The sequence below is a fragment of the Atractosteus spatula genome, chromosome 4 (genome assembly GCF_055471065.1).
Source record: "Atractosteus spatula isolate fAtrSpa1 chromosome 4, fAtrSpa1.hap1, whole genome shotgun sequence".
In the NCBI taxonomy this organism is placed as follows: domain Eukaryota; kingdom Metazoa; phylum Chordata; class Actinopteri; order Semionotiformes; family Lepisosteidae; genus Atractosteus; species Atractosteus spatula.
Window position 1 is genome coordinate 33,700,257 of NC_142709.1, and position 26,867 is coordinate 33,727,123.

A 26,867-nucleotide genomic window follows, 5' to 3' on the forward strand; every position below is an offset into this window, starting at 1 on the left:
CAGCATGGGAGCACTCTTTCCTTCCAGCCATAGTGCACAGTGCATGGTGTGATGCTGATCACGTCATAACACCTACAGTAACTTCCCAATGGTCCGCCATCATGGCATCATGACAGCGTGCATCCATGCAGACATGCTCTTTACACTATTATTCTGTATTTTTGTAGATCATTTCCTATATAGTATATTACCCTTATCATATTACCCTTCACTGTGATAGCATTCCATTCTGGATGAGCACAGCCCACTGAAGTAATGAGAAGCGAAAAACAAAACAATAAATCAAACCATGATATGTGCAAAATGTAAGGGAAGAGACCATCAGAGAACATAATCCAGCACTCAAAATGTTTATGGATTTTTAAACAAAGAAAATCGAATACAATTCTCCTTTTAACTGTTGAAAAGGATAATGGGTAATCCAAGGTAATTTTATCACACAACTCAAACGTTTTAATTCTCCTCATTATAGAAAGTGTTTATGTGTACAGCAATAAATTAATCACTAACTCAACACTTACTGATAAATACTTATCAGAGATCTAAAAAAGAATCCGGAATAAAAATTCAATGTCGGCCTAATGGGTAGAAAAAATAAATTCCCTTAAACTCCTCCGCAAGATCAGTCCCCTCAGATGGCTTCTGGTGGAGGTCGGTGATTTCTGAGACAGTACAGAAATCACCTACTATGTCTGGAGAGCACAGCATCAGGCCTGAGGAGGTGGGCGAAGAAGACAGGGACAAACAACTGAATCAGTCTCCTCACATACAGAAGGGAAATCCCCACAGAGTCTGAGATCGAGTAACCTTTGCAGGAGGGATCTCCAGTCTAAATACCAATCAAGTCACTTCTGCAGGTGGGAGCTGACACATTCCGCCCACATTACCAACAAAGATGGGTTTCTTTCTGTAAATAGACCGGGTACAGTATCCCCCAGGTCTATTGTCATCTCCTATTGGAGGAGGAAAGATATGAGTCAAAACAGATGGCCTCACCTTCCAGTTTTCACTTTGAAAATGCACCTAGAATCGTGGGCTTTAACAGGAGCATCAAGCAGCTTCTCATAATGAGAAAACAGCTTATATCCTTCTGTTTCCTGTATTAAAAATCTCAATCTGTTCTTTAACTCATACCGAGACAGCCCAACCCTCCCAGAAGATGGTACTGTTTTGTCACTCTATAATTCTGTCTTCTTTGAGTCACGGCATTCCAGTTAGCTGTGTAACAGTGCTACAAGTCTGTATGGGCTAGACCACGCCTTAGACATGTCTGCACACCATTGTAACAGCAGGGCGGAGTGAGGTCGAGCATGATGACACCATCAGGGCTGGTAAGGGCAGAAACACGGCCCTGTGGGACGGGACTGCAGGCTCCTGACTAGAAGACGGAGGGTCTCAGAGGACACACTCCTGTTGCACCCTTGCCCTGTTGTATAACTGGGTCTGTGGGTCACCTCTGTAAGGGAGACTTTATGCTTGATTAACTTGATGTGGTGAAATAACAAAAAATATGGAATAGTATAATGAAACGCTATAAGTATTTCATACAAGATCTCAGAAAACTGTAAATTTTCAGTGGTACACACAGCATTTTTTACACGCACATTCCTAATAAAAACAAAACAGCCCCCTCTCCCCCCTCTGAGGAATCAGAAAAGGACAGAAACATAGACACACATTAAAGGCAATCGCGAGAGTAAATATATCTAAAACAAAACCCCTTGGGAAGAGCAGCAATCTCATCAAGAACATGAGCACTCTATTAAAGGATTTCCTGTGACATAAATAATGCTTTGTGAAACACAAAAAGCACCTTCTTCTGCTGTTGAATCTGTGGATGTTCTTAAAAACAACTTGGCAAATTAGCATGTCGTCTCCATTATATAAGTTTGAGGGGTGAGCTACGTCACCTGTGTTAGAATGATTAAAGGTTAATTTCTCCTGAAAAAGAGAAAAAATAACACTTTTCAACGGCAGAGTCTTCTTCAGGTCTGTGTAAGGCAGACGAAGGTAGCTGGGATATAAAGCACAGGAAAATAAAGGCCAGATCAGGTTCTAAACATCATAAAAACTGTCCTAGTCTTTTTCCAAATGTTTTAAAAATGTTCCCTTCGTCTCCAGTGCAGCACATCAAAGTATTTTCTATGTTTCGTCTCCGTACAGCTTTGTCCTCCTTCGACCTTCAAATGAGAAGGCAAATGAGATGAGGGAGCAGAAATCGGGATTGGGCTGGTTAGTGAACCTGAAACAGAAAGGCCCCTAATGGAATGTGCTGTCAGACGCCCTCTCCATTATATAACGGTAACCGGTTCTGAGCATTCCTCCATGAAACTGCGTCATCTGGCACAGCGCTGACCCTGAGAGGAAAAGTATCTCTCCATGCGAAACCTGAGGCCCAGAAACAGGTTTGTCCCAGACAGCTGTGCATTGTTGTTCTGCTCACTGCTGGGTAAGAAATGGCTCTGTGGTTTCATTTGCTCAATGTCATATTTATTCACATCTCTAAGGTGGAACAGCAGCTTCCAGGAACAAAATGCGGTTGCTTTCTACCCAGATTCATTTATTGTACACGCGCATCTTTTGGGATTTTTTTTCAACACAGGTGCTATTGGAGCCCGGGCGCTTCACAGAACCATTGCTCATCTTTCAGCATTGATCTCACTCTTCTTTTACTCCTCTGAAACACATTCAAGCCCTCACTCTGTCCCACACAGATAGATACACCCAGGCACAAGCCTACAGGCCTACACTCTCTCGCTCCCAGACACAATCGCATCCTCCTCCGACAAGCAACCTGCTTCTTCAGAGGCAGCATAACCAGGTCAACGGAAATCATCTGTTTGGATGTATTATTCTAGACCTGTACCATATGTCTGTGCGAGGTTTTAACATGCAGCCTGTCCAGAATGCATAAAGTGTTTTCTTCATCTAAGCTAATATTTCATATATCTGTATGACTTCAAGGCAGAAACACAGCAGCTGGCTGGCATGGTGGCACAGTGGTTAGCATTGCTACCTCACAGCGCTGGGGCCCTGGGTTTAATTCTGGACTTGGGGTGCTATCTGTGTGGAGTTTGTATGTTCTCTCCTTGTTCGCTTGGGTTTCCTTTGGGAGCTTCATTTTCCTCCCACAGTCCAGAGACATGCTGGTGGGTTAATGGGCTCCTGGTATGGGTTTGTGGCTGTGTGGGCCCTGTGATGGACTGCTTTGTGCCCATTGCTTGCCAGGATAGGTGCTGGCTCCCCTATGCTCTTTAATTGGAAGAAGTAGTTAGAGTACGGATGTATGGATATTTTAGTGGCCAACTCTTTTCCTAAAGGGTCACAGTCCAAAACAGTGCCCTAGTATGATGAATCATACTGAAGGCACTGTCCTTCAGATTGAAAAATTAAACTGAGGTCCCGACTATTTGGTCATTAAAGATCAGAGGACATTTTTGGCAGGAGGAAGGGGTGTGAGCTTGTTTATCCTGTCTAAATTGCACTCTGACCTTGCACGGGGACATGCTGGCCTCCTACAAGTTTCCCCTGAATTCAGCTCGTGAAGCGCTTTCTTACCTGATGTGCTGTGCAGTGGGACTGCTGGTGCAGAATGGCTGCTGCACCTCAGTGCTGGATGGGGGGGGGACACCAGTGCTATTTATACAGTATATGTAAGAGTTTTAGCAGGGAGAGTGCTACATGAATTATAGGAATTGGTATTATCAGTGCAAAGCCAGTTTCAAAACGAGCAAACAGTGAAAATCTCTTTTGAAAATGACGAATGACGGTGCTGCAGTGAGCAAAGGAACAGGTGAAGGTTTATTCCGTGCTGAAAAGAAAAGACACACAATGTTTTGGCTGTAGAGCCTTCTTCAGGTGTGGCCTGAAGACACCTTCTCTGCCCGTGCTGTGCTGTGGCAAGATCAGCTAATGGTGAGCCGCGCTGGGTCAAAGGAATTGTATGACGATTGTTCCCGTCCTGCTCGGGTCCCTTTTGTAATCGTCTCAGAATCACTACCAGCATCGCACCGCATTTACAGAGAGCAAAACGCGATCGCAATTTGTTTCATTTTACAACTGGAAATTCTGCTGTGGCATTTCTGTGGATCTTTCCGACATATTTGTTGTATTCATTTTACGTAGCTTGTTCTTTATCGAACTGAAATCTATATATACATCTAAATATATTTACAAGTTTAACCAAGATACAAACACGTCCTTAAGGAAGACTTCACTTTTGATAATTAACTTAATCTGTCACAATTTCGAGATCACTGTACTTCCAGTGCGTTTGGTCAAAGAACAATCTTTCCCCTCCCTCCCCTTTCTTCAAATTTCAGCACTTTGGAACGAGAATCGTGCTGGTATGAACGTGCATCCTGTCCTGGGAAGCCGAAAAGGAAATAAGAGGAAACGGAGGTACGTCAGTACTCCGGAGTCCTTGCACGTCTTATGGACTTCAGGGGTGTATGTTTACGCTGGAAGTGGCGGACTGGAACACAGCGTCAGCAATGTGTACAGCACATGCTTAGTAAAGAACGAGACGCCTGGGTGACTCTGCATTTCCAGCAGGATACGCACACAGCCCCGAGTGGAGACTAACTCACCCATATGGCGCACATATTTAGCAGTCGCTTTTCGCTCTGCCTGGTCATGTCATCACCACATTTCATCGGGTACACGACGTGAACAAACACCCTTCCTGCAGTCCACGCTTTCCGGAGGGAGTGTACGCGTGCCTCTCTGTCATGCCAACCATTAGCAACTGCCCCCCCTGCGGGGCTCGAGGTGACGTCAGAGCTGTCTCGCTCAATTAATTGCTCTTTTCTGCCATAGTATTGGAAGCCGCCGGGTTATTGTGCAAGACGGTTTCGGACTGCGTAAACAGAGATAGATAACGCGGCAAATCAATGAAGACTCATCCATAGCTATACACAGATTGAGGTCAGCAGCTCTCGCAACAGTAAGAGCAAATGGGCGTGTTTTGAAGTCGGTGTACCACTATGAGCAATATAGTTTATTCATTACTGTTCAAGTCTACTTGTCTGTTCGGTGTGCAGATCCCGGTTAGACGATTTCTTACCAAAAATAACTACGGTATAGGAACCATTTTGTATACCTTGATGCTTCAAGCTTCCAGTGATGTGCGAGTACACAGGCAATGTGTATTGCCATACGATCAAATTAGTGGTCTGACTAATTACAGCATGGCGTAAGATGTGTGCTGTGTGCTTGTGCTGCCGGGAGGGGTGACTGGTTTGGCGTTTGGAATGTTACTCACAGATTGAATGCATGATCAGCTGGTAGTTTATTAAAACAGCCGAAGTGCAAGTGAGTTCATTATTTGATTGAACACCAGTGTAATTTCACTTAGTCGACAGAGAATGTTTTGAAAGGACTGAGATATCGTTGTTGTCGCTAGTGCTGAAACCGAATTTAAAAACAAAAATCTAAACCCGTTGTTCCGGTTATTTGCTGACCCCAGGTACACACACAGAGCTAAAATCCTTCTGCCTTTCTATCCCAAAAACTAGCACCCGACCCAGTACGTGGAACATACGTGTGAAGACGTGTATAGTATAGTACACATAAACAGTGGCAGTGAAAGTTAACAGTACACACAGCCGAAAAGAAATGTAACTGCAGAGAGAGGAAAAAGTTATGTCTGGATGTTACGGTGGTGCAGTGGTTAGCATTGAGTTTCCTCCCAGTCCAAGTAGGTTAATTGGCTTCTGGGAAAATGCCCTGGAGTGTGTGTGTGTCTGGGTGTGCCCGGAGATGGACTGGTGTCCTGGGTGTATCCTGCCTTACGCTCGTTGCTTGCTGGGATAGGCTCGGGCTACTGTGGGACCCCAGATTGGACAAAGCCTGTAGGCCTGTCGATAAGCCTGCCCAAAACAAAGTGGATGTAATGAAATCTAGTGAAATGAACGGTAAATAGATGAAAGCTGAACAGGCTCCAGATGGCAGTCCTGGTGAATTTAGAAGGATTTATATAACTTCTCTCATAACATATCATCTCAAGGTGCTTTTCAACAAAACAGAGCAAAAAATAGAGTACAACAGAGTTAAAGTAACAAAATTTACATTAAAGACTGGATTTGAAGACAAATGACTTGAAAGATCTTGTATGAGCCGGTAGATCATCCCACAGTCATGGAGCAACAGAGAAAGCCCAGTCTGGATACCCTGTCAATAAATGAGAGAAGACCTTTTCATATAGTTTTCTAAGAAGAACACAAAGGGAAAACTGTTAATCAGTTGAAAACTTCTCCAGCTACTGCATTGTCACTGAAAGGTTATAAAACCACTTTATTTTACGCATTAGTCTGATGTCTCAGTGGTCAAACTGAATGCACAAGGTAAAATCTGAAGCAAAGTGTAAAAAAGTTTTAACCGTAATGTTTTGAAAACCTTTTTAATGGGTTGTGTAAGGCCTGCTGATTGACTCAACTGGTAACGGGGCTCGTCGGTCACGGGGTTGAACCCGAGTCGTGCTTCTACGCGGCCCGCAAGTGGCGGAGCACTGCTGAGGGTAGGATGAGTTTAGTCGGCCAGAGCTCACGGCGATCCCTGTGATCTCCAGCTGCTTGCAGACTCGCTATGCTGCTATGGAGGGAGGCGTCTCTTCTCCGATAGGCCCTGAGCCCCATGACGAACCTGCGCTTCCCGTGACGTTTTAAGAGATGATTGGCTCGCATCTGGGTGGAAGGCGGAGTTTGCTGGCGCTTCCTAATTTTGCGTTGTGATAGGCCTGGAGGATCAAAGCGACGGTTCTGGCAATAGTTAGCTGTGCCAGTTTTGATGAGTATAACAAAATATACTTATGTATAAAATTTTTATGTAACTTTTTGTAGTGTAAAGCGCTTTGAGAAGCTACCTTTAAAGGTGCTATATAAAGTTTATTATTATTACATACAAGGAATAAAATACTATTTTTCAGTATTTTTTTAAATGTAAGGTGAAGGGACAAAGGCCATGTTCATTGTTAGTACAATGCTGAAGTTATTAAAATGATCAGAGTGGAAACAATCATTCAGGTACAAAAATGCAGATTATTTCAGAATCAAAATGCAGAATTCAATCAGGATGTAAAAGAAAATGTATTTCTTTGAACACTAAACTAATTGAAAGCAACTTGCATTATCACCACATACCTAAGTACTTTAAGAAGATTGGACACAGGTGCTGCACTATTTCTCCCTGACTGCACTTGGTGTTTTTTTTAATCTCTAAGGGAGGTTAAAGCGTGGGTCTCTTTCCAGATGTGGGGGCGTCTCACACAGCTAGAGTCACCATGGGGGGGGGGGGGGGTCTCCTCAGCATTATGGAGCAGAAACAGTTCTGCTGCCGAAGCGAGCACAGAGTCTGCCATCCCCTCTCGGAGTCATTAGTGACAAACCTTGGCTGTGTTATTTATATCGCTTGGCTTTGTGTGTCACCTTGCAGATGAGGCTGCTGCCGGCAGAGAGGCAGCTCCTGGTGACGCACTCGGGCCCCAAACCTCCCAGCACCCCGTGTGCGGCAGGCGCGGTCTCTTGGAGAGAGCAGGTGGCATCACGCTGTCGTCACAGAAGCTGCTGCTTTGTGCAGCGGTGAGGAAGTGAGACGCATACCGTCTGAGCTGTCGATAAGCAGCTGCAGCCCCAAATTAGCCTCCTTTTGAGGAAAAGCCATCAAACTGAGGCTTAACGTTGGTGGAGGGAATGTGATCGATCTCTGTGATCGTGTAAAGGGCTTCGCTTCTATCATCGGTGCATGAATTAAACCGTCATCTAAAAAATGTCAAAACGTTATTATAGAGAAACCTTATTGCATATATCACATAGAAGGAGACACAAAAATACCAGGCTGATGAATTCTGATTCAGAAGAGCTTGTTCTAGATGATAAAACAGCTGGTTTGAAATATTCTGAGTACTGGAATTTAGAGGTCAAAGATTGAAAGGAAAACAGCGATGCTGACTAGCTGAGGTCTACACCAAGAGATCCGTTCTCTGCTGTAGAGCTGTGGACACAGGGAGAGGGTTGCGCCATGTGATCCTCGCTGGTGTTGTCGAGAGTAAGACGCGGAACAGTTTGAACTTTCCCATGGACACTCAATCAGTTCTAGCTATGTTATAAACAGGACACCGCAAATAAGAGCTGTTGAGTAACTGTGGTGTAAGACTAACATCTCTGTTACCAGAACTGGGAAACCATGTCTTGGATTTCAGGCCGGTTCATTTAGTGTTCCTGAAATCTCATGTGAAATTAACAGTAAATTGTTGGAAACCCAAAAGGCTCCAGACGCCAGTCCTGATGAATTGAGAGTGATATATAGCGCCTTTCGTCTTTCATAACAAGAGATATACCGCATAGAAGCTGGCTGAATTGAATGAGCTGTTGGCTACAGCACCACAAAATCCAAGAGCAGAGAGGAAAGTGAGAGACAGGCACACTCTCTTTTGAGGTCATTATAAGCCAACAGACCTGTTCAGTCACCCATTTTTCATCTTTTGTGTTTAGGTGTAACATTTAATTAGCTCATTTTTATTTGAAACTGATCAGATTTTAGTATGTAAAAGGTTTAAATATTTAAAAAAACCTTCAGGTTTAATATTTGTGAAATTAACCTTCATGGTCAATTAACTTATTTTATGCTTCATGTTTGAACTGTAGAATCATTTAAAGCTAGAAAAAGTAGTAAGGAACAACTAAGAGCTAAGGATTAGTTTGTAAATTGAATTTGGTTTTATGAATGTAAACATTTATAAGTTAGTATAAAAAATGTTTATAAAGCACATTTCACTTCTCGGGGGAATGATTGGCCACAGAGTTGAACTGCTTTATCAGTACTGACTTCTGCAAAGTGTGTTCAAGACAAAAAAAAACAACTATTTCATTTTACAACTTTATTTCTTTGTTGATCGGACTTCTCCAAAGATGTGCCAGATATCATTATAACAGGGTGAAAGCTACAGCACAGGAAAGAAAAAATGATCAACAGAGGAGTGGAAAGCCCATGGGTGGAAGGGTTTGCAGGAGCATATCCCATTGATGGAATCTGTCTTTTGTAAGCACCCTCAGACTTCCATCAATATGCGCTTCATCAGACTCGCGCTTAGGCCTCAGACGTTTCATCGCATGCCCAGCCAGTCAGGAATCATTCCGTGCAGCCGGTGCATTTGCTCTGAAACGTCGCAGTATCCCCTTTCCTTGCAATTAAGGATAACGTCTCAGGCGTCTTTTTCTTTGTGGGTTAAATGTAAAATGGGCCAGGCCAATTCACGCACACGTATAGATAGTGGCCTCACGCGGCTTGTCGTTTTTTGTTTCTTTGCATCTCTTTGCTGTTGTGCCTCAGCTTGCTCCCCTCGTTCGTTCCCCACCCACCCTCACTGCAATAGTAACTTCTACAGAAAGAGTAACTAGCTATGTGCCGATGCCTACACCATGGCTGTTGGATAAGAGAGGAAAGGGGGATGAAGCAGGAGGGGGGAATTGGGATAGCAGTGGACCGTCACCCCACCCCACCACACCTCTGGACCCTCGAACCCCAAACCCCGTCCCCCCAGACATCTCCCCGCGCGCCTAAGAGGGAGCGGCGGAGGTGGGCTTCTCCTCTCGGGTCACGGGGATGTTGCGATCGCCGCGGCTGGAGTCTGCCCCCGAGGAGATTTTGGGCCCGCAGAAGGTCAGGATCCCATCGGCGGACAGCGAGCAGGTGACGCCAGACTGGTCCATGTTGGAGGGCAGCCGGTAGCGGCGGTGAAACTCGCGGGAAATGTAGCCGTGGTCGTCCTGTGAGGGCAGACAAGAGACAAACAGTGGAGTTTATTCTGTTCTATTTAGGCCGAAGTTTGTAACTTATTACTGGGGTTGAATTTGGTGTGGGTGGCCTTGTAAGAAACTATCGAGTGGCCTTTTAGAAGTGGAGAGAGTGGGTTGCTTCACCATCTTATTTACAGCGATTGCTTCACGTGTCATTTTGTGGTCCTGGGAGTTATTGTACGGCCATTCACCTATTGCGGCTGGAGTTGTTTTTGGTGCCATTGTCTTATTTCGAATAAAATAAAATATGAAATTAAGTCATGTTGGTGTCTTGCCTGTGAATTAGTCTGGGACCAGCAGAATTAAAGAACCTGGGAATTAGAACAAGAGGTTTCCTCACCTTTATTGAGGGTAGCTTGTATTTTATTTAAAGATTTAATAGGGAAATAGGTAAATCATAAGAGGGAATTGGTTTATTTTGTGGGTGGTGTGTTTTCCTTTCTGTATTCCTTTTTCTGTCTTCTCCTCCCCTCACAGCTAATAGGTACCGTTTCTGCTATAGATAGGAAAAAATGTGAATTTCAGATAACATTCTAAGAAATCGATCGCCGCTACACCTTAAGCAAAATCAGGCCACTCATTTCAGGCTTTCTTAGTCGCAGAGGAATGTTACTACAACACACTCGGTTTTTTTAAATTGTTTTTGAAATTCTTCATGGGCATTAAGCAAATTCTGGCGCCATCTGGTGGGCCCATGAGCAGCAGGCATTGGTCACAGTAGGTCTGCAGAATGTCAGGGCTGAAAATATCTGGTTACAGGATGCAATAAGAATAATGATAAAATTCTTTGTATTAAAATTACTCCATGTTGCCTCATATGCTTGATGAAGAACAACATATTTTTATAATTTTCTGTAAAGGTGTCACTTTTTCAAGATGCTGTAGACACTGTTGGCTTGCTCAAAGACCAGCCATTCACAAAGCCTAAACACAGGAAGAAATAAACTATCCTTTTCTCTAGAAAACATGAGCTCAAGGTATTATCCAGACTGCTGGGAGATATCTAGCTACAGCTTGACTTTTGATTTTGATCACATTAAATTTTCTTTCTAAGGATTGTACATTGGCTAGAATTCAGAAACTCCTCATTTCCCTGTGATCTGTGTACATCCACGTGGGTGGAGGCTCTGTGAGAACAGGTTAAGAGAAGTCACACTAGTGCAAAAGACACAATGGGATCAGGTTGGGGACATAACCACAGTGGCTTTTCATGTGCAAAGCATTGAAACAGCTGTCTCTGCAACAGATTTTATATGCAAGGCTCTCATTTATAAAAGCTACTGATAACCAAGTATTAGCCCACAATCTATTTAGGATTGTTATCGTAGGTTAATTAACTCATCAGCAGAAAGTCCTGCAAGAGGAACAACTCCCTGGACAGGACACCAGTCCATCACAAGACCCCAGAAAAGACTGCACCCTGGATGGGACACCAGTCCATCACAGGACATAAGACAGGACTGCACCCTGGACAGGACAGTAGTCCATCACAGGACACAAGATAGGACTGCACCCTATCATGTACAGACACAGAGATAATTAGGAGCAGGTACTCCCAGCCCTGCCCTTGGAAAGAGAAAATCAAAAAGTTTTTTTAGGTCATAAAAATATCTCCAGCATTGGATTTGGATGTTTTTTGTGATCCAATAAGCAGGTGATTTGTTAAATTCAGTAATTTAGAGATGTTGAGTTGAACATCATAGGACTTTTCTGCCCTCAAAGACCTTCTTTTAATGGAACAGATCATTCATTCATCAATAGCTTATAGGTGGCCTAAAAGACCTTTGATTGAGAGACACCAATTAAGTTAGTTATTATGTCTTTGGAAGATGGAAGAAAACAAGAACGTTTGGAGAAAGCCCACACTGAACTGAAAAAAAAAACCATACAAACTCCACACAGAGGGTGCTCCAGTCTGAAATTGAATCTAGGATCAAACACTGCATACCTCCCCTCAACATTTAGCATTTAATTTTAAACCCTAAAAACAGAAAGCTGTAAAAAGATCAACCTAAATAGTAAAAACTCCTTTGTGTTTGAGGACAATTCAGAAACCTAGAAATGTTAGTGAGCTCCGTTACAATGTACCAGCTGCAATCAAGTTTCTCTCAGAATATCAGCCGTGTGATAGTACGTGCTTGTTGGCATTTGTGGAACCTGAGAGGTGACACAGAAACGTCAGTATTCCAGAAGGAAGCCCTCTGGGAGATCTTGTGACGCAAAAGGGCTTAAAATGACAGAAAGGAAGAAAGTCTTAGCGACTCGTCCCTCCCTTGCGATTCTTTGCACATAGTTCAAGTGTTATTTGTTAAAGGCTTTGTGAGATTCCGTTGGCTGGTTAAAATAAACTTTTTTGGGGGATCTGAAGTGAGCTGTCTTTGATTTGTAATGTTTTGGCAGTGAAAGAAAGAAACAAACAATAAACTATCCCAGATTTAATTTGAAAACTTCTGTTGCCTTTTATGGTCATCTTATACTGTAAGAATTGGACAATACTAACAGTACCTTCTCTAGTGGCTGACTATTGTGACTTTAGGCTGCAATTATTACCCTAGTTTTTGCAGCTGACGTGAGCAGCCATAAACTGATTTACAACTTTGGGAATTTCACAAAGGTTAATTTGTCTGCGAGTGAAAGACTTTAGGGAAGTGCTTGCCATTCTGAAGTGGTTGCGGTGATGTTTAGCTTGAGCACTCTGCCTCTTGAGAGGATGACTCATTCACACCACACACAGGTTACCTTGCTGTTCTACATGCGCTTTCAGCCCTAAAGTAGCCTGCATAACATGAGGGCAAGAATACCACCGAAACCAGAGAATGACAAGCACAGGTGAATCCTATGAATTTTCAGCTTTACGGCTCGAGGTTCAGTTTCAGGACTGGAGAGGCCTGTCTTGTGGAATTTGCATGTTCTCCCCAGGTTTGTGTGTTTTTTTTCAGGTATTCCCAATTTCCCCCACCTCCCCAAGACAAGTTATGACTGAATGGCTACTCTAAATTGTCCCTTTCTAGGACGGAGAGGTTTAAGAGTATTTCATACTTGAAGGTGTTTGTTCTGGTAATGGGACTGTAGGGAAACAGAATGAGGGAACCTGATAGGCTGATAGACCACCTGTCGTCTGTGGCTTTCCTAGTTTTCTGAAGTTGGCGAAGCAGATTCTGTATGACATGTCTTCTAAACAGCTGGGTGAGATTCTAGCAACGAAATTAAATAGTGTGCTAAATGGTCCCAATACATTTATATACCTTCCTATAATATTATGCTAAAGCTAGTTGCTGTCAGGCATAGGAAACACCCCTGATTCCATGAAAAAATATAGATAAAATTTGCACTCCCCCTCTCTCCCTAGCTTTTGTAATGTTTTTTTTCCACCTAATTTAAATTAAAAGAGCTTTATTGGCATGACTGATGAATTACAGTGTTGCCAAAGCATAATATGATAATATCATCTAACTTCCTCCCCAAAGCAGGGTAAACGATGTGAGGTTCAAACCACCCCTCTCAAACCCCCCTCCAATCAGGACTCTGCGAATCAACAGCCTGGTTCTTTGACACACATGCTTTAACTCCTCTACTTGGAATACTGTATGTCATACTGTATGAATGTGAGGAGTCATTCTCTAAAGAGTTTTATTAAAGCTGACATTTTGACTGACCTAACAGCTGACGTTTTCTAAATTAGATCTTAAGAAACGTTACAGGCAAGAAGAAGGCACTCAGCCCAATGTGCCTGTTTAGTAATTAGCAGCTGATCGACCCCAGGATCTCATCCAGCTCTTTTCTGAAAGAAGTCACAGTATCAGGTTCAACAATATGGCTGGGCAACTTGTTCCACTCTCCTACACCTTTTTGAGTAAAGAAGTGCCTCCCGTTCTTGGTTTTTATTGAAAGGCTTTCCTGTGCCTGGGCAGAGTGTGATCAAATCACCTTGGTTTATCACACAGTCTGCCTCAAACAGAATGTTAAACAATCCCATCTTGTTCGCCATGTTCTGTCAAGCATTGAAGAGATTCAGAAATTGGCCTCAATCCAACAATGGCACACTTGAAAGAGGAGTCTGTGGCTTGTGGGGATGGAAACAAAGTCACGTTTTTTTCTGTGTCGGGATGGTCGTACCTGTCTTTCCCCATGCTTGCCTTGGATTTCCACGTAGTCATCAATGATCTTCACATTTAGCTCATCAGGAGAAAAGTGTTTCACATCCAGATAAATTGTGAACTTGTCCCTGTCAGAGCGCACCTGTTGAAAGGCAAAGGAATAGTTTATACATTTGTCACTGCCTGTATCCTGAAGACAGACCCTTTCAACTGTTAAAGAAGGAAGACAATTCACATCCCCTAGTACTGTTTAAACATGTCTTGACAAACATTAACACTATGCACCGAACCATTTTTTTCTCTCCTGTTCTTAGAAAATGTGAGCTCTGCACACTTCCTGTGTTTTTTTGTTGTTGAACAATGTTACTTTGATTGTTTTAATAAATTCCAGATCAGAGAAAACTGAGAGGCGTGTTCTGTTGGCAAAGGGTCGTCCTATGTTCCGGGTTTCCCTAAGATCTTTTCCATGCAAAGGCATCAAAACCTCTCTCCAGACACAGAGGGAATGCTCTCCATGATCCTGAAACTTCAGCTCCAGATTGTTTCTCATGTGAACTAGTTGGAGCAAGAAAGAGTGTAAGTTCTTTGAAAGCCTGTGATTGGCAAAGCTTTTTAGAGCACCAGAGTTTATGAAACAATATTTTTATTTTTTTTAAGACAGAGTTGTGATTTGTTGAGATTTGTCAGATGCTTAGTATGCATCGAGACAGGACTGCTGCTGCAAAATGGGACATCCTCATTCCAAACTGAGGAATAAGGGGTGGAATATTCAAAAGACCCATGAGGCAAAAATCAGTCTTTTTGGCAATCATGAAAATTAAGATCAGAAACCATCAATTTCAGTGTTTTAGGAGCAATATACTACATTTTAGGGTCTTAAACTCCTTTTCAGCCCTGAATGTAGCTGGAGCCCCACAGGTTTGATGGATAGCATTATAAACACTGCAGACTAAGGTCTGAAATGAATTAAAGAGAAGACAGGATAATCAAAACATTGTTTGATAAAGAGGGAACTCTACCCTTCACTGGCTCATTAAGGGCAGTATATATGGGAGGGTGAAAGTGAGTCCGTGCTGTAGCTCCCTGTCTGGCTTTTCCAGTGTAAACGTGGCCACGAGGAAGTAACAGGAAATGTTCAGATTGTAATGTAGATCAACAGATAACGGTAGCAAGACATATGCCTCTAAAGGGCAGCATGCACTCAGTCACTGAATTAGGAAGCAACGGCCCTGTCTAGTGACCTTTCTACTTCCCATAATTAGCGTACATTTCCCCTTCGCCCCCAGCGGAGCTGGAGAGCTGCCGAAAACGATCGGGGCTGCACTCGGCACAGTCACCGTAACAGCGCAGCGGCTTGCAGGAGAACAATTCCACCAGGAATGTACAGCAAAGTGGGTGGACACCCTCTGATTCCGATTTGGAAATCGATGCCTCTTTTTTTGTTTAAATAAGATATTCAAGCATGTGAATTCTCAGCAACATCCTGTCAGATAGTTTTTTTGAGCCCACAAAAGATAGAATCAGTCCATTCTACTGATGCCTCTTGTCACAATCGTATGCTCCTTAATTATGTAATGAAGCATCAACCAATCCAACAAAGAAGCATCAGCCTGCCCACATCCTGCAAATGGAACAGACTGAATCCCAGCCACTGACTGTTCCTAATCTAAAATCTTTTCTCAGCTACCAAACATCCCTGATGTTGCGTACCCACACGGCTGGCACATACAAGAGCGGTCTGGGTTTTGTTTTTTCAGACAGGTCAACAATTTCATCTGGTTAGATGGTGCCATGTAGGCCGACCACTGCTTTTGCTTTTATTTACAACCTTTTACGTAAAGAAATTCAAATTCGCAGAATTTCTCTGAGAAGAAAAAACCCCCGACTGGACTAAGATAATGTGCACGATGGTTCCCCATCCACTCCCCGTACAGAAAGAACACAAAACCCTTGAAAGGATTTACCTCAGACATGCCGGAGTTGGCAGATTCCATGAAGTTGCGGAAGAGAGACTGCCTGTAGTAAGGGCTGATGGTAGATGCGGCATAAGGGAAAAGGTCGTACTCAAACAGACCGTCCCCGAAAAACTGGTCGAAGAGGCGGCTGGGGTAGAGGGAGCCCAGGGCGCGTCTGAACCAGGGGTGTTGAATGGCAATATCCATTGTGGCTAGCTGCTGCTCTTTGTACTGCTCTCAGAGTGGGCAGGAAGGCTGGGAGAACTGAACTGCTGTGGGTCCACTGGGCTCTTCCACCCTCTTTATATACCTGTTCCACAGAAAGAAGGCATTAGCCTGGATTTCACTGGAATGGCATTATGTCATGATAGGGGGGCTCCTGTCAGCAGAATCAATAGGGCTTGACCCTCAAACGACAGTCTGGTTTGCTCACAAACACAAGGCTCCATGCCAGCACTAGACGGACAATACCACCGAGCCAAAACAGGCCACAGGGCTTCATCCTCCAGAGGGATTTGTTTTCTCCCTAATTGTGTTTTGTCCTGATGCTGAGCAACTTGTAGCTCCTTAAAAACACAGGGTCTCCATGTATTTAGACAGCCATTGGAGTGTTATGTTGGTTAACTGCTGCTTATTTTGTGCAAATACCTTTGAAAGCCCTTTTGTGCTTGTCCCCGTACAAGTGTTCTAGTGCATCTAATAGAGTTGCCTTACGCCTCTTTTCTTTTCAAGAATATGGAATTGAAGTTTGTTCTCTTTTTTTATCTGCTTCCCCCTACACAATTCCCTAGAGCTACACACAAGACAAAGCAGAATCTGTGAGATAAGGAGCAGTGCTCAAAAAACAAACTTTGCTCTTAATTTCATTAAGGGGGGCCTCTGAACAATCTGAAGACATTTGTTTTCCCAATACAATCCAATTGCATTCGTCACTCGCTTTTGGTTTGCTCAGTAAGCAAAGCACATAGTTATGTGATGCCAAAACTGAAAAGTCTCATTTTAATGCTCTGTCTCACATCTTTGTCTGAAGCCAGAACAGGAAGCCTGAGCAAAAGATCTTAAATAATAAAGATCTTTAAAAATAAAATCGTAGACTATTTTCAGTTTGGTGTTAGTTCAGTCTAGCCTGATTAGTAGTTAGTAGCTATTTGATCAAAGGATATCATGTAGTTAATTCTTTAAAGTAACCAGGATATCATCTTCAAAGACATGGCTGGATTGCTTGTTCCAGACTCCCACAACTCGTTGTTGTAAAGTGTAAAGTGCTTCCTGTGCTCGGTTTTGCAGGCACTTCCATGTAGTTTCATGACGTCAACCCAGTTATGACAAAGATCAAAGGTGAAGATGTTGACAGGCCTTCAATCTTTAGGTGGACAGATCCTTAAGTAGCATCTTCTTCCACTTGTGTCCTCAGGGTCGTGTTTCACTGTTCATCCTGAAGATGTGTGCTGGGTTGACTTTATCAATGCTATTGAGAAATTAGAAAACTTGTATCAGGTCCTCTTGAAGTCTTTTCTGTTCAAGACTAAAAAGGTTTAGTTCCTCCTGCCTGTCTTTATTTGATATATATGTCTTTAAGCCCCAGAATGTATCCAGTTGCTCTTCTCTGGACTGATCCTATGGCAGCGAAATCTTTTTTTTTTCCTAATCTTTTTCGAAATCTTTTCCTAATGTGCTGTCCAGAATATTCTGAATAAGGCCTTGCTAGTTCATTATACAAGATAACATCCCTTGATTTAAAGTTTTTTTTTAATTTTAACTATATATATATTAACCTATAGAGTATACACATTAAATGTCATCTGCCAGGGGTTTGTCCAATCCCAAGTTTTAAAAATCTTTTTTGAATTTCATTTACTGCTTTTATAGTGTTTGCTAATCATCCTAGTTTTGGCATCACCTGCAAACGCGATTAGTTTGCAAACAGTACCAGAATCAAGATCAGTGATATGAATTAGGAAAAGTAGTGATCCTAGTACAGAACCCGTGGAACTTTACTTATTAGTTCACCCTAATCTGAGCATTCTCTCTCAGCCACATTGTTTTCTAGTAACATTAAAGTTACTATAGTCCTATAACTATATGTCTGGTGCTCGTCATCCACCTAAAGCTGGAAGGCACGTCGACAGCCAAGCACAGCCCCATCTGCACTTTTGATCACTGTCAAAACAAGTGAGAAGTTCTTTAATGCTAATACAGTATATTCCATCCTGGCCATGAAGAACAGTTGTATAACCATGCTTCCTAGTGGTGTACAATGTAATTACATTTTATTCCACTTATACGTGGGAGTGTAAGATAAGATCACTTTATTAGTCATATACAATTTCTTCCATTAGGAATTTGTCTTTTCACATACCCCAGCTTGCTCTCCATGAGACACACAGGCAGGGAGAGAGAAGCTTGGGGTCAGAGCACAGGGTCAGCTATTTATACAGCACCCCAGGAGCAGCTGGAGTTAAGGGCCTTGCTCAGGGGCCCAATGAAGTAGGATTCCTCTGTCAGCCAAGGGATTTGAACTGGCAACTTTCCAGCCACAGGTGCAGATCCTTAGCCACAGTACCACCGCTCTGCCCTAATAAAAGGTCAAATTTGTCAAACTCCAAACTCGACAAGGATGGGATTCGAACCCACGTGTGCAGAGCAAAATGGATCAGCAGCCAATTGCCTTAACTACTCAGCTACCTCATTGCTATCAAGTGTTGTTACACAACTGACAATATCTGTCAATCAGCATACTGAGCTAGAGGAGTCACTTATTCCTCAAGACTTGATCAACACAAAGCTTCCAAAGTAGAAGAAGGCGCAGGTAAATATGAGACAGCTGTAAGAAACAAGAAAGCAACCATCATGGCCTGTGTCAAGCCTAGACAATGTGTGGCCCTTCCAATCGCCTCTGTTCAAAAGATGCGAGTTGGACCCAAGGCACTGTCCAACATTGCAAGGGGGACCTTAAATGCCGGTTAACAAGACACAGCCTGTGGTCTCTACAGCTGAGTTCACACCCTGTGGAACTGTCTGCAGGAGCCTGCTGTCGTACCAGTGCTCTCCGTCCTGGCTGCCCGCTCTAACCCATGGCTTGCTGCCCAGAGGAGGAGAGAAACCGTTAGGCTTGGGGCCCCAGAGATTTTATTTTCACCTTCCAGAGATTTGTCTTTCTCTGCTGCTTGCTGAAAGGCTGTTAGGTCTATTCTGTTGTATTGATTAACGATCGTGAAACCACCCAGTGGCAATTTGTTTGCGAAGGGCATTAAACCAAACAAATCATGAATTTCAATTGAATGGATGCAACACATTGATTCCCTCTGTCAAGTGGGGATAGTATTACTTTTAAACTCGGTTTGTACAGCCTTGCTGACCTCTGTGCTGTTTTGGTCTAAAATCTGAACGATGGATCACAGACAGCTGATCATGTTATAGGGTGGGATTGAGTCCTTTAGCCCTGTGACAGACAGCTGCTGGGCCCTGGGTTTGGTTCCTGGTGTGCCTTCTGTATGGAGCCTGCGTGTTCTCCCTGTTTATGCTGCCTGCACTGGTGTCCTGCTTGGTTAATTAGTGTCATGAGGCCTGGTGATCAGAGCTCATTCATGGAAGGCCAGAAGGTTTCTGGTTTTCCTTCCACTTGACCCCTTAATTACCTAAGTGGACTCATGATTTTCTTAATTGGACATATTGAAGGCTCTCCTTATTTCTGAGAAGCTGGAGACCAAAAAACCTGCTGGACAGCAACCCCTGGGGTCCGGAGCTGGTTCCCTAAGCTCTAAACTTTCCTGCATGGGGCTGGTGTTCCATATAGGATCCACTCCCAACTTGTACTTTCAGGATAGGCTCTGGATTCCTTGCCAGGAATAAGTGGCCTCCTGACAATGACAATGAATACAATTATTATTTTATGTATAACTTTCTATAAGTTCTATATAAAAATGGCTATTATGAAAGGTGATGTATAAAATGAATGATTCCCATTAAAGCACAATATTGATGTGTTTCTTATTATGTTTCCCAACCATAAGCTAGACCACTTGAATCCACACAAAGCTCATCGAAATCAGGAAGAGTGTGCCCTATATGGAGTCACTTAAAGAGCAACTCCACTGCAGCTAATGGCTTTACTCCATGCTTAACTATGACAAGCTCTAACAACGATTTCTGTACCCTTCTGAGTTCATCTGTGCTTTAACAAATCTATTCCTCTGCAGTCATTTAGCTGGGCTTGTCTGCTGGAAAAAGATCTGTTAATCAAGAAAACAATTACTGTAGCAAAACTCCCCCCCCCCCCCCAGCCCTCCTCCTCCTCCCCCCCGCCGTTAACCCAAGCAAGAGTCAATTACTTCCTCACTGGCCTTTTGAAAGCTGAATTAACATAATCCTACTGTGCTTTACAGTGCCCAGAAAAGGCTTATTGAATTTAACAGCGATGGCTTTTTTTCCACCTCAGAGACCCCAACAGTAACATAAACAGATCTCGGCACTGCTCGGAATGTGGGCGAGGCATTGTTGTGGAGGCACTGGTGAATGTAATGGGGGTTAAGTACTGGCTGCCATTCAGACTAATTCAGCAGCTCTGGTGCTGCATCCCTGTTTCATCAACAGGTTGTAAAGTCCCAGGGGTATGATTCTCAAATGCCTTACTGTTGACAGCTAGAATTACCTTCCTGGTCATCTTTTTGTGGTGTTTCCAATTAGTGTGCCACGTTAGAGGTTTCTACAGATGTGTTCAGTATTGATAATAAAACGAGAAGAGAAGACATGTCTTCAGGCTGACTTTTGCTGACTGTGTTATCTAGTTAGTCCAAAGCTACCGTACATTACTAACACCAGGTACAGAGCTCCACGTTAAGAGACAGTATATTCTGTCTTCTATTAGTATATAAAATTGCTTGTAGACAAATTATTTTGCTTCTAGTACTTAAATACTTAAACATGTATATTGAACCCTTGTTGGTGTGGTCACATTGAATTCTGCTGCCAGTTTAGAAATATTTGCAGAGATACTATATTTTTAAATTAAAAATGATGTGAATCTACAGTCATAACTCATGGAGCAAAAAAGGTATAATTCAGATCTGCCTTACAGCTGTTGGCTCTGCCTTCACTTCTGCCTCTCATACAGATGTTGAGTGAATTTCTTACGTTTTCAGTTCTGCTGTTGATGGTGCTATAATCAAACCCCTGATGGTAGTTAGAAAGCATGGTGTAACGTTTGACCCTCTGTTGTCATTTGAAACTCCTGTTAGGATCTTCAATAAGTGGAACTTGCTTCTTCCTGTGTAACATTGATCAGTTCAGACTATCTCTTTGTCTGACACAGAAAGATTGATGCATGTTTTTATTAAATGAAGACTGGACTACTGTAATGCCCTACTTGATGTGGTATCTTTTATGGTGCTACATACTGTAGGGTGCATTGTGTTCATGATTCTGTGGCTTCTGTGCTACATAAAAGTACTCTCACTGCATCAGCACATAACCTCTGTCCTGTGTGGTAACACAGTGGTTAACATTGCAGCTTCACAGCTCTGGGGCCCTGGGTTTGATTCCAGACCTGGACTGCTGTCTATATGGAGTCTGCATGTTCTCTGTGCATGCTCATGTGGGTTTCCTCTGGGTGCTCTGTTTTCCTCCTGCAGTCCAAAGACATCCTGGTGGCTTCATTGGCTTCTGGGGAAACTGCTCCTGGTGTGTGTGCGTGTTCGTGTTTGTATTTGTGTCTGTGTCCAGGACTTGTGTCCTCTCCAGCGTGTTTCTCACCTTGGGGCTCCTGCTTGGCGGGATAAGCTCTCCACAGCCCTGAAATGGATAAAGTGGTTAGAGTATGAATGGGTGGTCCAACTGCAGACTACCTGAAACACTGGTTAGGGTTCCACAGGGTGTGACTGAGCCTCTCATTCCACGTCTGTGGCACTCATCACTTCCCAAGCCCACTAGGGACTTGTCAGCTGTTGGCACTTTCAAAACTCACTCTTTTTACTACAGCTCACAGTGTAGAATTCAGTTTTACTCCTGGTTTCACTGCGTAGTCAGTGGTGTTGAAGCCTTCTCTTCCCTCTGTTGCTTCTGTTATTTGTGTATTACGTGTGCTCTTGTACAGCAGCTTGAGGTCCATGGAAAGTGCTCATGCATTACAGCAGTGTTATAAATATGAATAATAGTCCTTCCTTTGTGGATGAGTGTTTGAAGATGCAGTGTCACCCTGCCATCACACTTTTGCAGGAGGCCGTGGCTCATTGAATAGGATCCTCCTAAATGGCATTTGAGGAACAAAATGATCCCAGTATTATTACAGGGGGCTAACCAGTTTAGAAACAAAATCACATTTTTAACTTCTTAACATTTTCGCCCTTTCTCTTCCTTTGTACTGTATGTGCTTCACAGGGGGTCTTAGCTGTGAAGGGGTGAGATGTATCTAGAAGCACAAAATGGTTTCAAGGTGATGTAGGTCTTTGAATTGTGTGGCTGCAAGAAAGAAACTTGCAGTCAACAGCTGTTCTTCTTGAGGATAGAAAATATCAATGAATATTCAAAGTCAATGTCAAAGACAAAATTATCCTTGAGCGAAGCATAATTTACTCTGGTTTATCTGGCATACTCCTATTTTATGAAAAATTAAAAACCACATGTTCCACATTGTGCTCTCTGCTGCAAGGTTTGATACACACAGATTGAGTTTATTTTTTAATCTCATAAAAAACTTCAAAAACACATGCACTGAGAAGATACGGTCTTAGAATCTTGGAATTCAGTAACATAAGAAAATAAAAATAAGGTAAGAAATCAGAAGATGCCGTTTGACTGATGTAGCTGGTTGTTAGTACCTATTTCTTGAAAGATGCCAAGGTATCGCCTTCAAAATATGTCGGAATAGCTTGTTCCAGACTCCAACAACCCTTCCTGTAAAGAAGTGCCTCCCCTTTGTAAATGCAAACAAATTTGTTGTAATTTTAATGCCTTCCTGTATATTTGCTTTTGATACAAATCGATAAAAAATGGCCAAGGAAACCAATCAGCATGATTTTACTTCCCCCTAGTGGCTTCACCTTGAATGTTGCTTTCTCTTGATGTCAATTGATAAAATGCGAGATTAACATCTTTTATGCACAAAATTAAAACAATGAAAACAAAATACAACGCCAAATAATCAGAAAATAACATTAGTACGATATGACGTGCGACAGACCTTTTTTTTTATAGTGTACGCATTTCCCGTAATTATTGTGACAATCTCGCCTTTAATGTGTGACTGAAGCGCACATTTACATCGTTAAAAAATTAAATGTCCAGTATTCTTTCATACTGTATGTGCCACCTGGCATGAAACTCCCATTACTTCCCCTGTTTCAAACTGAAGATTTTGTAGGAAGTCGGCGGACGCTTTGAACGATCAAATTGTTCAGTGGTTGAAAAAAGAAATAAATACAAAACAAAGTTAAGTTACAAAATATTTCACAGCGAATTCCGTGCAATTGCTAACTGCTGGTCATGATGACGTTGTTGTTCACACAGTCTTCACACGCACTAAAAGCGGAATTTGCGGAAAACAATTTGGAGGATATTTTGCTATTAATTTGTCATATGTTGCAGTCACCAAATTATCGAGGATAATTTTTCGTTGACATTAACTTTGAATCTCCAAACAAACAGCTATGAACAGGAACCGCTTTCCAGAAGTACTGTGACTTAACCTAAAAAGCGATAATGTCTTAGTTATATAAGAAACGTTTTTATTTTACGTTATGTTCTTGTGAAGGCAATATTAAACATAAAACTCCCAAGCAAACATGAACTGTTAATTTCCTTTACTCTCGTTTTTCATATCCTTACAATCACAAATCTATAATCTTGCGTGTCTGATTCCTACGTCACACAGTTATAAATCCGAGCTGAATCTTTGGACAGACCGAGAGCAAGAAGGCAAGAGGCGTCATAACCATCACCTCTTGATGTACACCCAATACTACCGTTGGGGGTTTGATATTATACATGTAATCGTCTCCAGGGATTATCAGACCTACTTCTGGAGAGTCGATAGTCCTTTTCACACTTAAATCGGCAATTTCTAAACGTTTGGAACGTTTGTTTTGTAAAAGTCACCAGCTTCTAAAGGCAATACACTGGGATGGGGGATGCTCTGCACGAGTCAATAGCTTTTTAACCACAACAGACATGATGCTGTAACCAAGTGTTTTACACACTAAACAGGCCCCCCTGACCTTTCACGACAATGCTTTGATTTGTGAAGTTGTAAAATGCAATATTTCATTCATTTGATATTTTTTTATACATATTACATTTTTTATGACAGATAACCTTTAACCATGCGGAGCTGTGGTAGCTCAGATGGCAAGGGTGTCTAGCTCGTGACCGGAAGGTCCTGGGTTCAATCCCAAGTAGGGGCAGGGGCAAGAGATTGATGTAGCTTGCTCTAATTTGTGTCCTTTCAGCCTGCTTTCCAAATGAGTACTGGGGGTTAATCCTTGTGGGGGTAGTAAACTGGCCAGAGTGTGATGCTGACCACATCACCTCTGCCTCCAGTGTTGGATGGTTAAGAAAAATGGTGGCCCTTGCTCCTCATTCCTCCATAGGCCTTGGTGACCTGAAAAGGGACCTACCTAGCATTTAAACACAGAGAGTCACAGGGAAAGTGTGTGTATGTATGTAGTCTGGTGTGCTGTATGTATTGATAATGTGACTGTTTAACCATCAGGCATGAGGGAGAGAAAAACAATAAACTCCAAAGGAGAAAGTTTCAAGGCCTGAAGGTTGACCTCCCCCTTCAGGTCCTGGCTGCGTATGACAAGCAGTTATTAGAAACAGTTCACATACACAGCCATGCATGGTGAGGCAGAGTGAATTGTATTTAAGATATTATGAGAGCAAATGTGTCCTATCCACTGGTTTGAGTGTTCTGGGATCTTGGTTTGGTAGGGATTCATATCCACTGGAGCCAGTGCTTTAGAAATCCAGGAGCAGTCCTTGTCGTGGGATGGAGCTTGATGTAGCTCAACGCCTACTAATGATTGTAATGTGGTAATATGCCTCCACACTCAAAAACCCTTGGTTTTGGCAGCTGTTTGGCCGGGGGAGAGGTTTTAGGTAGTCAGAATAAGAAAAACTGAAGAGATGTGTCTTCAGCTTCGATAAAGAAGCTGATGCAGATTGGACATCCTTAACAAGGTTCGGTAAGTCATTCCACAGTTTAAGGGCTGTGTGACTGGAAGCTCTGCCACCTGCATATTTCTGTTTATTTGGCGGGTTTTGAGATAGACACCATCCTTCAACCAGGGCAGTCTTATTGATGCTTATGTAAGCAAAAGATCACATAGGAGGCTAAGTTATCTTTGCATGTGAGTAAAAAAGCCTTGAGATGTATATGGTATCATGTGAGAAGCCAGTGCAGTGAAAACAGGACTTGGATGATGTGATTATGTTTCTGTGTTCTAGTCAGAACATTAGAACAGTTAGATTCTTTGAGCTTTCTAAATATGGAGTGGACATTATTAGTTATGTTTCTAAGATGGGGGGAAAACAAACTCTAGGCACCCGCTTTCAATGAAAATCAACATTAAGGTCAGAATGAAACTTTTCACAGAGTTACTGTACAATATTTTTCACTGTTTCTGTGATGTGGTTAACAGTGTGATCAGCCACATTGAAACTGAAGTTTGACATATAATGACAAACTTTTTTTGGCCCAATGATAAGGACTTCAGTTTTGGTTATCCGGCAGTAGTTAATAAGTAGCTTCCTGTAATTTCTGGGTTTCCTGTGCTTTATTTCAGTTTCACATTGGTTCTGAAAGTTAACTCTTATCCAAGACATACTGTTTTTTTGGGCATATTGAAACTGGTACTTAGGTTTCTGTCTGAGAGGAGTTAGCTTGAGAAAAGATGTTACATTTCCTGCTTGCAAAACCTACCACAGTGATAGTGTGCGTATACTACCCTCATCAGACCAGGGTTTGCAAAATGTACATATCCAGGTATCTGAAAAAATAGCCAGGTATCTGAAAGAAAGGCTTCACAAATTAAAGCAAGGTTGTGAAAGATCAGAGGACCTACCTAGTCTGTAAAACACTTAATTTCAGCAATTGTGGGTGTTATGGTTTAAATGCTATTGGCTCGTAAACAGCATCCCCCTATCCCAGTGTATAGTGCCACATTCAATAAAACCACGAGAAAACCAGATTCACAACGCAAAGCTGTGTCAGTCTTCTGTGTAAAAAATTGGTTTGAACATCATGGGTGCGGCTTTTAAAAAGCTGTTGAGTAAAGAATAGGAATTTTCCTGCTGTCAGCGGTATTGTGTATATACAGTAGTTGACCCTTACCTAAATGAAATCAGGACATTTAGAAAGAGTTTCAGAAATAAAACAAAGCTTTATTCCCGCGCTTACAGTCTGGGTAATTACAGACTGTGCTGTTCTGCTTCCTATGGTCATATATGGGTTGTTCGCATGAAACTCTACTGAGCAGTATTTCTCGCGTTGTGAACGTACTGTATGTACACAGTGGTCCCGCATTGTTCCAGATGGTGCGTGATTGCGCATCAATCAAAACCCTGAGAAAACCCTCTCAAGTCGCGGTCCTTAAAATGCGTTTGGTTTAAAGAATTTGTGTGTCTCCTTTGCAAAGATATTGGCGTCAGAATATTCATGTGTGGTCAAAAAAACTGCGTAAAAAGAATAAAGTGAAGGCTGTGAAAATATTCACAATGTACCTTATACACAAGTGTTTTCGTTATTTAAGGAGGTTTCGTGAAACGCTATGAGCGTGCCAAAATCATTTTTGAACTTCAAGCTAACTTTACCGCGATGAAAAACACTTGTACATCTTTTCTTTATGAATATTATGCCTATTCCATAAACAAAATATATTTAAGTATTTCACAACTGTTTCACTGTGAATGTGCATGGAAAAGGCTACAACAACGATATTGCAAAGGGTAAGGAACTGCATGGGAGTCCCATTAAAAAAAAAATCAAACCCACAAAAACAAAATAGCAGAAAAAAAAACGCTGTACT

At 42.4% G+C, this 26,867-nt stretch overlaps 1 protein-coding gene across 1 annotated transcript; it reads right to left on the reverse strand.

Annotated features, from left to right (window-relative positions):
• Positions 1–9,541: 9,541 nt before the first annotated feature.
• Positions 9,542–16,053, reverse strand: cryaa (crystallin, alpha A). The gene is made up of 3 exons (XM_088914361.1): positions 15,856–16,053; positions 13,911–14,033; positions 9,542–9,764 (listed from the first exon to the last, which is right to left on the reverse strand). The coding sequence occupies exons 1-3, from the start codon at positions 16,051–16,053 to the stop codon at positions 9,555–9,557; spliced, it is 531 nt and encodes a 176-aa protein (XP_088770487.1). The 3' UTR covers positions 9,542–9,554.
• Positions 16,054–26,867: the final 10,814 nt, after the last annotated feature.

Coding starts and splice junctions, on each gene's coding strand:
- cryaa (XM_088914361.1), bottom strand. CDS start 16,053: ATGGATATTGCCATTCAACACCCCTGGTTCAGACGCGCCCTGGGCTCC. Junction 14,034..15,855: donor CCAACTCCGGCATGTCTGAG/GTAAATCCTTTC, acceptor GCCTTTCAACAG/GTGCGCTCTGACAGGGACAA. Junction 9,765..13,910: donor GCAAGCATGGGGAAAGACAG/GTACGACCATCC, acceptor CTGCCCTCACAG/GACGACCACGGCTACATTTC.